General features: G+C 37.5%; 1 protein-coding gene across 2 annotated transcripts in view; it reads right to left on the reverse strand.

Annotated features, from left to right (window-relative positions):
* Positions 1-45: 45 nt before the first annotated feature.
* The window catches only part of LOC118751836 (mucin-5AC-like), a 48122-nt gene continuing 35982 nt past the window's right edge, over positions 46-12185 (reverse strand). For both annotated transcript variants that reach the window (XM_036486661.1, XM_036486658.1), the window contains exons 3-10: positions 4047-5077; positions 3159-3961; positions 2211-2430; positions 1868-2136; positions 1647-1808; positions 1308-1503; positions 1126-1212; positions 46-1036 (exon numbers count right to left, since the gene is read on the reverse strand). In XM_036486661.1, coding sequence (XP_036342554.1) covers positions 857-1036; positions 1126-1212; positions 1308-1503; positions 1647-1808; positions 1868-2136; positions 2211-2430; positions 3159-3961; positions 4047-5077 — 2948 coding nt within the window. In that variant the 3' untranslated portion in view covers positions 46-856. The remainder of the gene's footprint in view (positions 1037-1125; positions 1213-1307; positions 1504-1646; positions 1809-1867; positions 2137-2210; positions 2431-3158; positions 3962-4046; positions 5078-12185) is intronic.

The following is a 12185-nucleotide window of genomic DNA, read 5'->3' on the forward strand; positions in this document are numbered from 1 at the left end:
GTTAATAAACTTTACTTTTGTTAAACAAAAAAAAAAAACAAAACGTTCAAACAAATAATTACTTTATTACATACGTTTGTACGTGTCCAAGTTTTATTGTGTAATATACATAGAAAAGGTTATAAACAAAAAATTCTATGTGTACAAGTGTTTGTGTGATTGTGTTCCTGTATAAATAAAGTAAATAGGTAAGTAAACTTAACATACATACAATTGTCGCAGCAGTAGTGGTAAATAGTCATTTTTTTTTAGTAGTACTAACATACATACATTCTAGTAAATAGTATGTGTCGTACAATGTACCAATTATAAACTAAAAACAAACATACGCATATAAATAATTACGAGAACTAAATAATTTATAATTATGTAGCATAGTATTATTTTTTTTTATTAATATATTTTTTTCTTATTTCACATTTAACCTGTCAGCTAGCTGCTTGCGTTTAGTTAAGGCGCAGACGCACGCTGCACAATTGAGTGCAGTTGGTTTGCTTGCGTTTTTTTTTTTAATCATAGTTTAATGCCGGCGCCAGGCTTTTAAAATTTTTAACTTAAATATATTGCCAACAGACTATTGACAAAAAAACATAGCATAAATAAAAACAAATACATATAGTTAAAAAAAAGTGTAAATTCCACATTTTACAATATTCTGCTTACCACTTCTTTACTTTCTTTAAATTTTTTTCTTTGCATTATTTCACCTAAACTTAAAAAATATTTATTATAAATGTATATTACTTGGTAATTTAAGTTGCTCACTTCGATTGGATTGGATTGGATTGTTTTAAATGTTTAATGTTTGCCTGCTGAATGTCACATTCTATGCGCGTAGTACGACGCATTTGCGCTCTCACGCTGGTGTGGTGTTTTTCAGATGTAACAACTTAACTTTAAGTTCGGCAAACGTTGGTCGCTTGGCGGGATTCAAGTCCCACGCTTGGCGCATCATTTCATATATTTCGGGTGGACAGCCTTCGGGTGCTTCCATTTTATAGCCGACTTCAACGTGTTTCACCACGTCGTTGAGGGGCTGCAAGTGAAAAAGGGAATTCAAATGAGTCTCAGTCTCACCTTATCCTAACCAATGGTACACATATTTTATTCTTTTGCAATACATACTATGCGGGGATAAGGAACTCGACCAAATGAATAAATTTCCCATAACAAAATTCCGAAACTCCACATATCAGATTTGTTGGAAAAACGCTGAAAAAATATATATGGGCAAATTAATTTTGCACAAGTAATTGCCACATTTAAGTCAATAGACTGCAATTTGTTGGCGAAATTCATATACTTACACCATTCTTGAGCGCTTCAGGTGCAGTCCATTTGATTGGCAATTTTCCGACATCCAAATTGTAGCATTCTTCGCGCGCTAAACCGAAATCAGACACTTTGGCGACACATTCTTCGGATATTAGTACGTTACGCGCGGCCAAATCGCGATGTACAACTTTTTTAGCTTCCAAATATTCCATGCCGGAGGCGGTGTCGCTGCATCGAATGAAAAACAAAAAGAATAATTTATTTTAAGTAATGTGGACGAAGGACTAATTGCTGGCAGTCGATTTTCTTTTAAATTTTAGCGAACTATTGCTTCTTTTTTAAATTATTTTTTCACTTGCTTGCATACTCACTAGGCAAAATTGATTTGATCCTTTTTCGTAATGTGTTGCCGTCCACGCGAACGCAGATAATCGACCAGCGAACCTTTGCTCATATACTCCGTCACTAAGTAGATGTGTTTGCTGGTGAATACCAAGCCTATAAACTTTACCAAGTTTTCATGCTCCAAAGTGCTGCAATCAGGTGAACAGTTATTTATCACACACATACATAAACATTTGTATGTACTTACGTCATGACGGATGCTTCCGCCAAGAATTTTTGCACAGCGCCCTCATCCTTTAGCATCTTAACGGCGACTTTTTCACTGCGCAATATACCCAGCATCACATCGCCGAATTCACCCTTTCCGATGCTTTCACGCAGCTGCAAATCAGCCTCCGGTATAACCCAGCCCTTGTCCAGGAAGTCCTTAGAGTTGATGCAGAATTCTTGCCTGCCCTTTTTCGGTAAACATTTTATCAATTGCGTGCACAGACCATCGGCATCTGCTTCGTAATGCTACAAATAACGAAATAAATGTAAATTAATTAGACACGCATACTATGTGTGACAAACTTTTGCGAGCGTCTTACCGCAACCAATTGCCCCAGGTTTTCAAAGTACTCCTCATCGTCGATGGTTAGCTTGTTTTCCAAGTACTTGACACGGTAGTGTTCCACTTTGCCTTGGAAGCAGACGCATAGTGTATAGTCGCCTGGGAAGTTAGTCGATTCGCGTACTAAAAATAGGCCATCCTCGCGAGGCTGCAACAGATGTTCGGCTTCGTCGCGTGTTATGCTGCCATGAAACCAACTATAAAAATAGAAAGTGAGTTGAGTGTGAGCAATAGAAAATTAAATATTTGAATGGTGGACAATTTAGAGCTTCACATCAAAACGAAATAAGCGGCAAGGCAAGCACACATACGGTAATTTCACAATTGACTGTACTGTAGGTTTTTTTGTACGTTTTCTACAATATTTTGTTATTATAGATGGGGGCCCCATTATTTGGTTTGGTGCTGATTCTATGCTTCGTCACCAAATATGAGCTTACAAGAAAAAGAATTTTTGCACTTCGTTCCTCGTGGCACAAAATTTGTTATTTTAGCTTCTGCAATTTGAGTTTTTGTTTTGCGTTTGTGTTTGCAAATGCAGATAAGATAAGAGTAAAGCAATACAAAACATAAACAGATAACGCCGAACTATGTTAACAAAGCTGAAGCAGGCCGTCAGTTGCTTTTGGTGTTATATGAGCTTAAAGCAAGTCGCGTGCCTGATATATAGAATTCCGAGTTAATTAAATATCATTACTTTATCGAAAGAGTTATTAAAGGTTTATGCACAGAGACATGTCAGAGTAAAGCTGGCAATTTAAATACTGTTTATTCGATTTCGAAGGCTTAAACAGATTAAATTTATAAATGTCATACTGATAAGGACATACATACATATGTACGTAATTGAGAAATTCGCCCTTTTCGTGGTTCTTATCACGCCAAATTGGGTAATATAACAATCAACTTGATTTTGTTTACTTACGGCATTGCGTTCAGCTTCACTTCGCACTTCCGTTGCGGCTGAATATGGTGTTGATTAACGCCGCCAGCCATAGCGTTGGTGGGTGAGTGCAACGATGCGGCTGCTGCATTGGAATTACTCGACCAGGCATTGGCCGCCACACCACCACCACCATTTAAATCGAAACTATGCAATGATGTAGACATGCTAGTCGCACCTATGCCTGAGCTGCCACCAACACCAACACCGCCACTGCCACCAGCAGTGTTGAGCGATATCGCCGATTGCGTTTGCTGTTGACTGCTCGATAGCGATGAGGGCGCTTGCGCTTGGTGTAACAGCATGTTGCTGCCGTGTAGTGCGCCGCCTAGGCCAGCAACAATGGCGCCACTTTTCGGCGGTAGACCGCGTTCGTGCAACGATAGTGCGGCGCTATGTTGTGCCGCATTCAATGAAGACGACATAAGATTGTTGTTGCTATTGCTGGAAGCATTGGCTAGAAGCTGCAAATGCTGTTGTTGTTGCTGTTGCGTTACGGCAGCCACTGCAGCGGCTGTCACACCGCCCGTGGCGGGCGCGCAATTGCCACCACTGACAGCGGATGGTGGCGCAAAGGTGGATAAGATGTGTGTATGTGTATGTGGCTGTGCCGCTGAGCCAGTTAATTGCGATGTCTGCTGCTGCTGCTGATGATGATGCTGTTGCTGCTGTTGTTGTTGCTGATTGGGTGATTTTGGTGAATGATTGGCGCCGGTTGCAACTGATATTAAATTATGACTATTAAGTGCATGCGAGGACAAGTGGATTGGATTGTGGTGTTGGTTCTGCAATAAGAAAGGGAAAAAAGATGAACAAAAAAACAAAAAACAAACAAATGCAAGACGAAATGACTTTTATTGCTATAATTACCACGTTATTGTGATGGTGTGGCGGTATATTTGGCGGTACAATATGCGGCTGCGATTGGCTTAGTTGCTGCTGATGCAACAAACTGACGCCTACGCTGCCAGCATTCGCTATACCGACGCCACTCGCGCCTCCGCCGCCACCACCTACGCCGATGCCAATGCCGCCTAAGCCGCCGCCCACACCGCCGTGATTGGGTTGCGGCGCGGGACGTTTATTGTGTCGTAAAGGCGCTGTGGGCGGCATTTGATGCCCGGTGGATTGTAAGAACCATGGATCGCCTGCTGAATTGGCCGCCACTGTCACGGATGGTTGCGAGAAGCCGCGATGATGACCGACCACTGTTGTTTGTCCGCTATGCTGAGTCGCTGTGGCGTGACTGCTCATAACTTTATTGCAGCTCGCTATCGGCGAGATTGAAGATGCGGACGACGACGACGCCGGCGTGGCAGCCGTTGACGTCGTTGACGCTATACCACTCGCTATTGGACTCGGTGTAGGTGTGCCCGCAGCGGTGTTTGAAACAGCCGATTGTCCACGCGCGGCGCCAGTAGCACTTGTTGTTAAAGTGTGTGATGCAGTTGTGACTGCGCTGATAACGGGATCGTTGTGAGAATTGATGCAGTGAACGTGCGGTGTAGCAACAATACGTTTGCTATTGTTGCTTTTGTGGTTGTGGCTGTGGCTGCTCTTGCTATTGCGGCCACTCAGTTGCTGCAGCTGTTCGGTTTGAGGTGCGTTTGGCTTTTGCTGAGTTGTTGAGGTTACTTTGGTCGTTGGTGTTGTTAGAGTTGCAATTGGTGTTTTATTGTTTGTTGATGTTGCGGCGGTTGTGGCAGTCGCAGTTGTTTCGCTTGTGCTACGGAGGGAGATTAAAGCTGCTGCTGTTGTTTTTGCTGTTGTGCTGGTGTGGTTTACGCCACTATCAGGCAGTTGTTGTAGCTGTTTGTGTTCTCTTTGTCCCCTTTTCGACTGTGGACATTTCAAGTCATTTGCTGGCTGTTTATTCTCTTTCGAAATTAACGATTCCTCATCTGTAAAAAAAACAGAAAAAACAGTTAAAAAAAAAAAAATGTAAAAGATAAATATTAAAAGCCGTAAATATGTATAATCTTAAAATTAAGTGAAAGCAATAAGGAAACATATTAATAGCCCCTCTGGAAGTACTTAGTACCTTTTACCTCCTATCAGGCCACCATTGAATCGGGCACCGAGTTCATTTGCGTTTGCTCATTTCAATCGCTTGGAAGCATTTGAATGGAATTCCATTCAACTAATTTACCATAGCGCTCGCATATAGTGATCAAAATGCAAATGAGGCCACAACACAGAGAAAAAATCAAACTGCAAAAATATGTACATTAGGGCGGGTCAATTTGTATGGGAGTTTTTTTTCAACTATGAGCGCTTAGCACAGAAAGATGCTACGTGTAATTCTAAGCAAATTTGCCGAAGAAATCATGGGCTTTAAATCAATTTGGAGTTTGTTAAATTGCGAAAATAGGTTTCTTAGCACTTTGCTGTAGTGTCGTAAAGAAGTGGTTAATTTTTGTATAAAAACATGCTGCCAGGGTTTTTTTTTTTGGTATAAGAAATCTATTTATTCAGTAATATTTTTCTTAAAACTTCAACCAAAGGGCGCAACAGTGAACATTTTCACATTTTCTTGCAAACCTATTTCCGGAAATTTGCAAACTCTAAAATCCATGGTTTCTTCGGCAAAGTAGAACCCGCATGGTAAAAAAAAATGTATACGCCCTAATGTACATGTATTTGAAAATAAAGCACAATTCCGGCGCTCGTTTCAGAGTCAACTGACAGCGTAGCTGGAGCTGAGCCAGTGACAACCAACAATCAGCAGCGCGCGCGGCAGCTGCGCAATAGCAACGTGATAATAAAATTTCAAGTTCAAATGCGAATTTTCTGTGCTTTTGTTATATTTATTACTGTTTGTTAGCTAGTTTCTTGTTTTTTTTTGTGTGTGTTTATTTAGCGTCAATTTGATTCACGTTTTTAAATTAATTCAAATTAATGCGGTAGTTGGAATTCTGTTTACGCTAGTGATTAGCTGTGCGCGCACCATATTTAATGGATTGACAGTCGCACGGACAGTCGATCAGCCAGATATGCTTGAAATATACATTTGTAGGTAGAGCTTTAGCCAGTGGGATGATAAATAAGTTTGTGTGCTGAATGACATAAGCTAGAAATTATGAAAACCTAAAATAAAAAAAAAAGGACAAAGTGTCAGCTCGGGCGAAATCGCGACTTCTTCAAATGCATACATACATACAGCTGCACACAAAATAATAGGATTGGTAAATTATAGTAAAACTGCGTACTTAGTTTTTCTCTCTGACGTCAGGGGTTTTTTAAAAGGACTTTGAAATTTAAAGATTAGCATTATTTCAAAAAATTATTTAAAAAATTCAGTGCAATGTAGGATAACGATAAGGGTATCATATAAAAGAAAAAATTCTATAGAATTATAACAGCACACATTTTCTGGTGCATAAGGACGAATAGGTATGGAAAATGTCCTTTACAAATTTTGTCCTTAAATATCCTGGAAAATTTATAAAATGTTTTTTCGAAAAAATTATTGTTTGAGGACTTTGAAATACGCACGACCTCATCGTCGAATTTCGTCCTGCAAACTTTATTAACTTAAAAAGATATTTATTTAGAGCGCACTTTCAATAGATACCTCCTATCGCCCTTGTAAGCCAACAAACTTTATTGTTTTTAAATTCTACATAATTTTCTCTCCCCATTGGCGATTTCAGAGAGAAATGCGAGGGTAAAACATTTCATGCAGCATAGTGAACAAATTCGGTAAATGAGCAAGTGATTTATTATTGATTTACTGCTGGAGAACCACCAGATGAAGACATCGGTTTTGTTAAGCAATAAATGAAATTAAATAGTTAAGGGATTCACAAGAAAGAAACTGATACTTCAAGTCTCGCATTTTTTCTGGCAAAACCACAATCGCTTCATATCTACTTAAAAAAAGAGTATTCAGAGACGCGCTGCACAAAATATACATACCTCCTTTATTCAACTTCTTAACCAAACACTGCATACATACTATACATATGAGTCAGCTTTTAAAAAAAAAAATTAAGAACAAGGAGCCACAAAGATGCATGTAAATGCACGTAATTATGATGAATTACAAGCTAATAATAAAACAGATAGAATCATTGCAAAGTGTAAAAAGGTAAACTTGTGTCATCCATATTTCATTTTGAACGCACATTCAACTTTCATATACATACAACCCAACTTACGACACACACACACACACACACACACACAGCCACACAAACATGCGCTTACACACTCTTTGCGCGGTTATCTTGTTTGTTAATTTGTCCGAGCGCATGCGTCCAGCATCAAGTCAAGGTCAGTTGTTGCTGACATTTCTCGAGTGATTAATTGCATTTAAAGCTGTTGCAAGTTATACTCGCCTGATAAAAAAAAAGCATAAGTAAACAGATTTTTGTTTTGTTTTTAATTTTTCTTCAACGATACCATCGCATGAACAAATGCACTTTCCTAGTGAATGAAGTGAATGAATGTTGAAGGCGCACAGCTAATTGCGAACACGAGCTTAAAACTGATAGCGACGCCGTGACTGCAACACTGTGTTACACTCATGGCGGTAAGCGGTATCTTGGTACCCCCACCCCTCTGCCTACTATTCGTTCACAAAGTATGTACACACTATATAAGTATGTAATAGTAGAGTAAAAAAAAACAGCAAAACGAATGTTTACTCAAAAATTTGGTGGAAAGCAATTTAAATTTAAATTGTATCGTATTCGCAAGTATTAGGCACGGTGCACATTAGAGCGATACGATACGCGTTACGCGATATGAAAGCGACATCGACATGCTGCTGAGGACGTGGAATTTGGTAGGAAGCGGTGAAAACTGTGCACACACTTGCACGACAGCGACACTGTGGCGACATATGTATGTATATAGCTTGCGTATCGGCCGAGCTACACTTCGGCGACATAATCGTATCGGTCGAGCGACACGGTTTGCTATCACACCGCATATGGTATCGCGTATCGTATCGCTCTAATGTGCACCGTCGTGTCTAAAAGTTGTGTGTTTTTCACTTGTAGATTTTTGTTTGTTTTTATATTTTTAGCTACAATCACCAAAAATTAGTACGCCAACCGATACTGGGATACAAAATGAAAACGTTCTTAGTTAGTATAATGAAATGTAGTGTAACGAAATATTACTTATATAATATGTACTATTGTAAAATCTAATAACATCACATTGTGCGAATATTATAAGCTTAAGAAAATCTTCTAGATCACCGTATAACTTTGGACCACTTGAACTGATTTCGATAACTCCTTTTTATCGGAAAGGTGGTATCTCAAGGGTGGCCCCATACTAATTTGGTTTAGATCCGGTCATTGGATCATGAAGAAATTGACGATCAATATTTATATGAGATTTGAAGTCGCTTGTGTTTTTTGTTTAAAAATCACTTGTTCTTTTTTATGAAAGAATAGCTCGTTATCTATCAAAAACCATGTAAGTCCAAACTTCAATCTTTGTACAAAAGTTAAGAAAATTCGATAAGGTCGATAACAATTTGGAGCTTTTTAATTCGATTTTCATTTGATATTTTTACATGGGATATTATTTTATAAAGTAAACCGCTCCTTTTTTCTCGTTATACACTTATCCACGTAGACTCATCAGCATTTAAACTAGAAGGGATACAAGAGACCGTTTGTTCCTTTCCTCCACTCTCTAACTCTGCACTAGAGTATATGTTTTACTGTGCGAGAGAAGAAGGCAGATAATATTGTAGGGGATTTCATATTTTATTTTTCTTCTTCCTTCATTTGCTGCTTACAATGATATTATTGGCGATATTCTCCATAAGTAATTAAACAATTTTAACTTAAACTTTAAAAATTTTACATCATACACCAAAATCTTCATTTTGAAAATTTTTTCAGTGCAAAATTTTGCTTTTTAAAAAATCTTTTTTTTTGTGTATATTTCTGAAATATTGTGTAATAAACCTCAAAAGCTACATTTTATATACAGACACTTGTTTCCTATCTTTTGTTGTTTTAAAGATAAATGTGGTTTTAAGTGGTCTTTAACTTTAAATTTTTTGGAAGTCAGATATAACGTCCCACATACGGAAAACTTGGCGAATCCTGTAAGGTTAAAAATTAAACTAAAGTTTTCTAATAACGTACATGGTTCAAAGAAACTATAAAAATATTAAATTTTGGATAAAACACGTTGATGACAAAACTATAAACCGAAAACCTATATGAGAAACTCTATGGGGGCAAGACAGGCTACGTAACTTGGCTATTCTGTCTATTTGAAATTCTATGGCTCTATCTTTAAACTTTGATGATGTTATATGTAGATTCTTTCGCGGAACAGAAAGCTCGGTGAAAAGAATTTTATTAATAAATATATTATCAAAATTAAATTGTTATTTCAAGGCGCACGCCACAAATCGGAGGAGAAGCTCTGCCAAACACTAACATATAATAAAATTTTATATATGGCTAGTCCTTTATCTTCTGTTGTTGAGAGAACACATTTTTTTTTTTTTTTGAACTAAGTGTTATTTTGTTTGCATTAACTGCTCGCCCAAAACAAAGTTGAGACTTGTGTCTCATGTGCAGAATTAATTTCTAATTAAAGTTTTGCTGTTTTTTTTTGATATTAATACGAATATAATTTGTACTTGTTTGCCTTATATTGATCTCGTTTGATGAAGTCCAGCAGAAAATTTAGTCCTTTTTTGATACGTTTGTATAAAATACATAAAATAGAAGAGTATTTGAAATACATATATTGAATAAACAATGTTTTTGAGTTTTTATGAATCTAAAAGTAGTTTTATTATTAAGTTCGAGCATCAAATTTATAAGTTTAATAATATGTATAACATTTTTAAACAACATAGTTTAAACAAGACATCGTCTAATGAACTATCGTTAGTACTAATGTATGCAGGTAAATAAGGTTAGTACCCTAGAGTTAAACTTAAATTACAACGTGACGATTTTTACTGGGAGGGCCTCATCCAAAGAGTTTGCCACGGGCCTCAGATGGTATAGTTACGCCGAGACTGCATAGCAACTACATACATAGCTTCAATCTGCTGACTCAGTTTGGAAGTACGAAAATAGCTTCAGATAATGTTGCATGTCATATTTTGAAATTTTTTCCCGCCGACACGCATGCTTTTTATATGAAAAAATGCGCAACATCTTATAGAATTTTTTTTTTTTTACAATTTTTAGAGGATAGAAAATAAATGGAAAAAAGTTAGAAATTCTTCACATAACGGCATTATTTTCATTGCTTTACCCATTTTCTTCCGAAATTTCGTAAAGTATTCGAAGTGTCCACAGTTTATGTCATTTTAGAAAATTCGACAGAAAATCGGATGAGATCTTTACGAATTATTTAAAAATTCTCTACAATTCAGAATACTCTGAAGAAATGGTTTGCGGGGCGGTTGTATGCATAAAACAGAAAGACATTCAAGCAGCTATAAAAAAGAGCTGTATACACTTAATACGGTTTTAAAGTTAGATCTCACATGCAACAAACAAAGCCACTTTCCCACCGATTGTTTTCGCTCATTTGCGTTTGATTTTTATTATTGAGCTTCCGCTTCCCTTTTTAAACAAAACAAAAAAGTCAACGCATAAATTAGCTGAATCACACTTAAGATGGTGGTGTAAGTGTTGCTACTACGCAAAAATCTTAAAATAAAATACATATCGAGCCCTAACCGCCAAAATAACGTAAGCGACATTTTTTCAAAATTTTCTTTTTGATGCAAAAATATTCCTAGAGCATTTAGGTGCATTTCTGCATCAAAAGGAAGAATTTGAAAAAAATGTCGCCTACGTTATGTATAAATAAGTGCTACTACACAAAACCGCGCTTCTACTACTATTTTACCCAATTGGTTTGGTTCTGCATTTAACATTATTTTTGATTTAAAATTAAATGTAAGATTCTATTAAATTTCGCACTCAAAGATACACTTATGCAGCACTAGGGCTTGTGAGCTGTACATAGCTGTAGTTGTTCCCTCTACAGTGCCATTCACATCACCCGTCCTCTCCCCGTACCGCGATTTGTTTTAGTTTCGGCACTTTGGTGCTTTAGTGGCGTTTAAAAAGTGCTTTGTTGTTGGCTTTGAGTAACTCGCTGGCTAGTTGGATGATTACTTGGCTGTTTGGGTTGCCTGCCTTGTTAGGTGGGCTGTTGTGAACTTCCGCTTCGTTGACTTCACTTTTGTATGGGGGAATTTGATTTAAATGAAGTTTTCAGCCGAAGTGCGAGCGGGAAGTTTATAAGTACAAATACAACGTTTTTAATAAGTTGATCCAACAAAACTTAAAATGATATCGGGTTGACGAAGTTTATTGAAAAAAAAAAAAAAAAAAAAAAAAACAAAAAGTGCCAAGTACAAGGTTCCCGCCCGCATTATGCGATTTTCGTGATGTTCAACTTAATTTAAGTGCAAACAAGTTTTCATGTACAGCGCGTTTCAGAAACATTTTTAGCGTTTATGGCAAAGTTAGCTTCTTACACGTCAAATTGTTTATTTTCATTATTTTTCGCAAATATTGAAAATGTGTGTGTTTTTCTTTTCAAAATATACGGGCGTCCGACCCAACTCGTGATGAGTCAGAGTCAGAGACCCAAAGCCAAAGCCAGCCATATACAGCGTCAGTCTGTTATTTAGTTAGTCAGCGCCACAGCACGTTTTAAATGCGTCGCCGCATTGAAGCGCGCGCGCGTACAATAATTTACATTCGTACATGAAGTGTGACTTTACGGTCGACGGTTGTATACTTATATAAATGTACTATGTACATTTTTGTACTTACACGCAGAGAAATTAATGAGTGGGGCATAGGTAATTCAATTAAGAGTGCAAATTGAACTGGAAAGTCATAGTCTTGAGTGAACGAGTTGAATTGAGTGCAGTGAATGCGTAGTAGTTAGGATTCAGAAGGCAGTGTGTGAATAGTGGTAATAGAACCCTGCAAAAAAAAAAAATTAGTTGATTAAAATAACCAACTACAAGTTAGCGCTTGTTTGCGG

This window comes from Rhagoletis pomonella, unplaced genomic scaffold, assembly GCF_013731165.1.
Source record: "Rhagoletis pomonella isolate Grant_MI unplaced genomic scaffold, Rhpom_1.0 Rhpom_scaffold_01031, whole genome shotgun sequence".
Taxonomy (NCBI): domain Eukaryota; kingdom Metazoa; phylum Arthropoda; class Insecta; order Diptera; family Tephritidae; genus Rhagoletis; species Rhagoletis pomonella.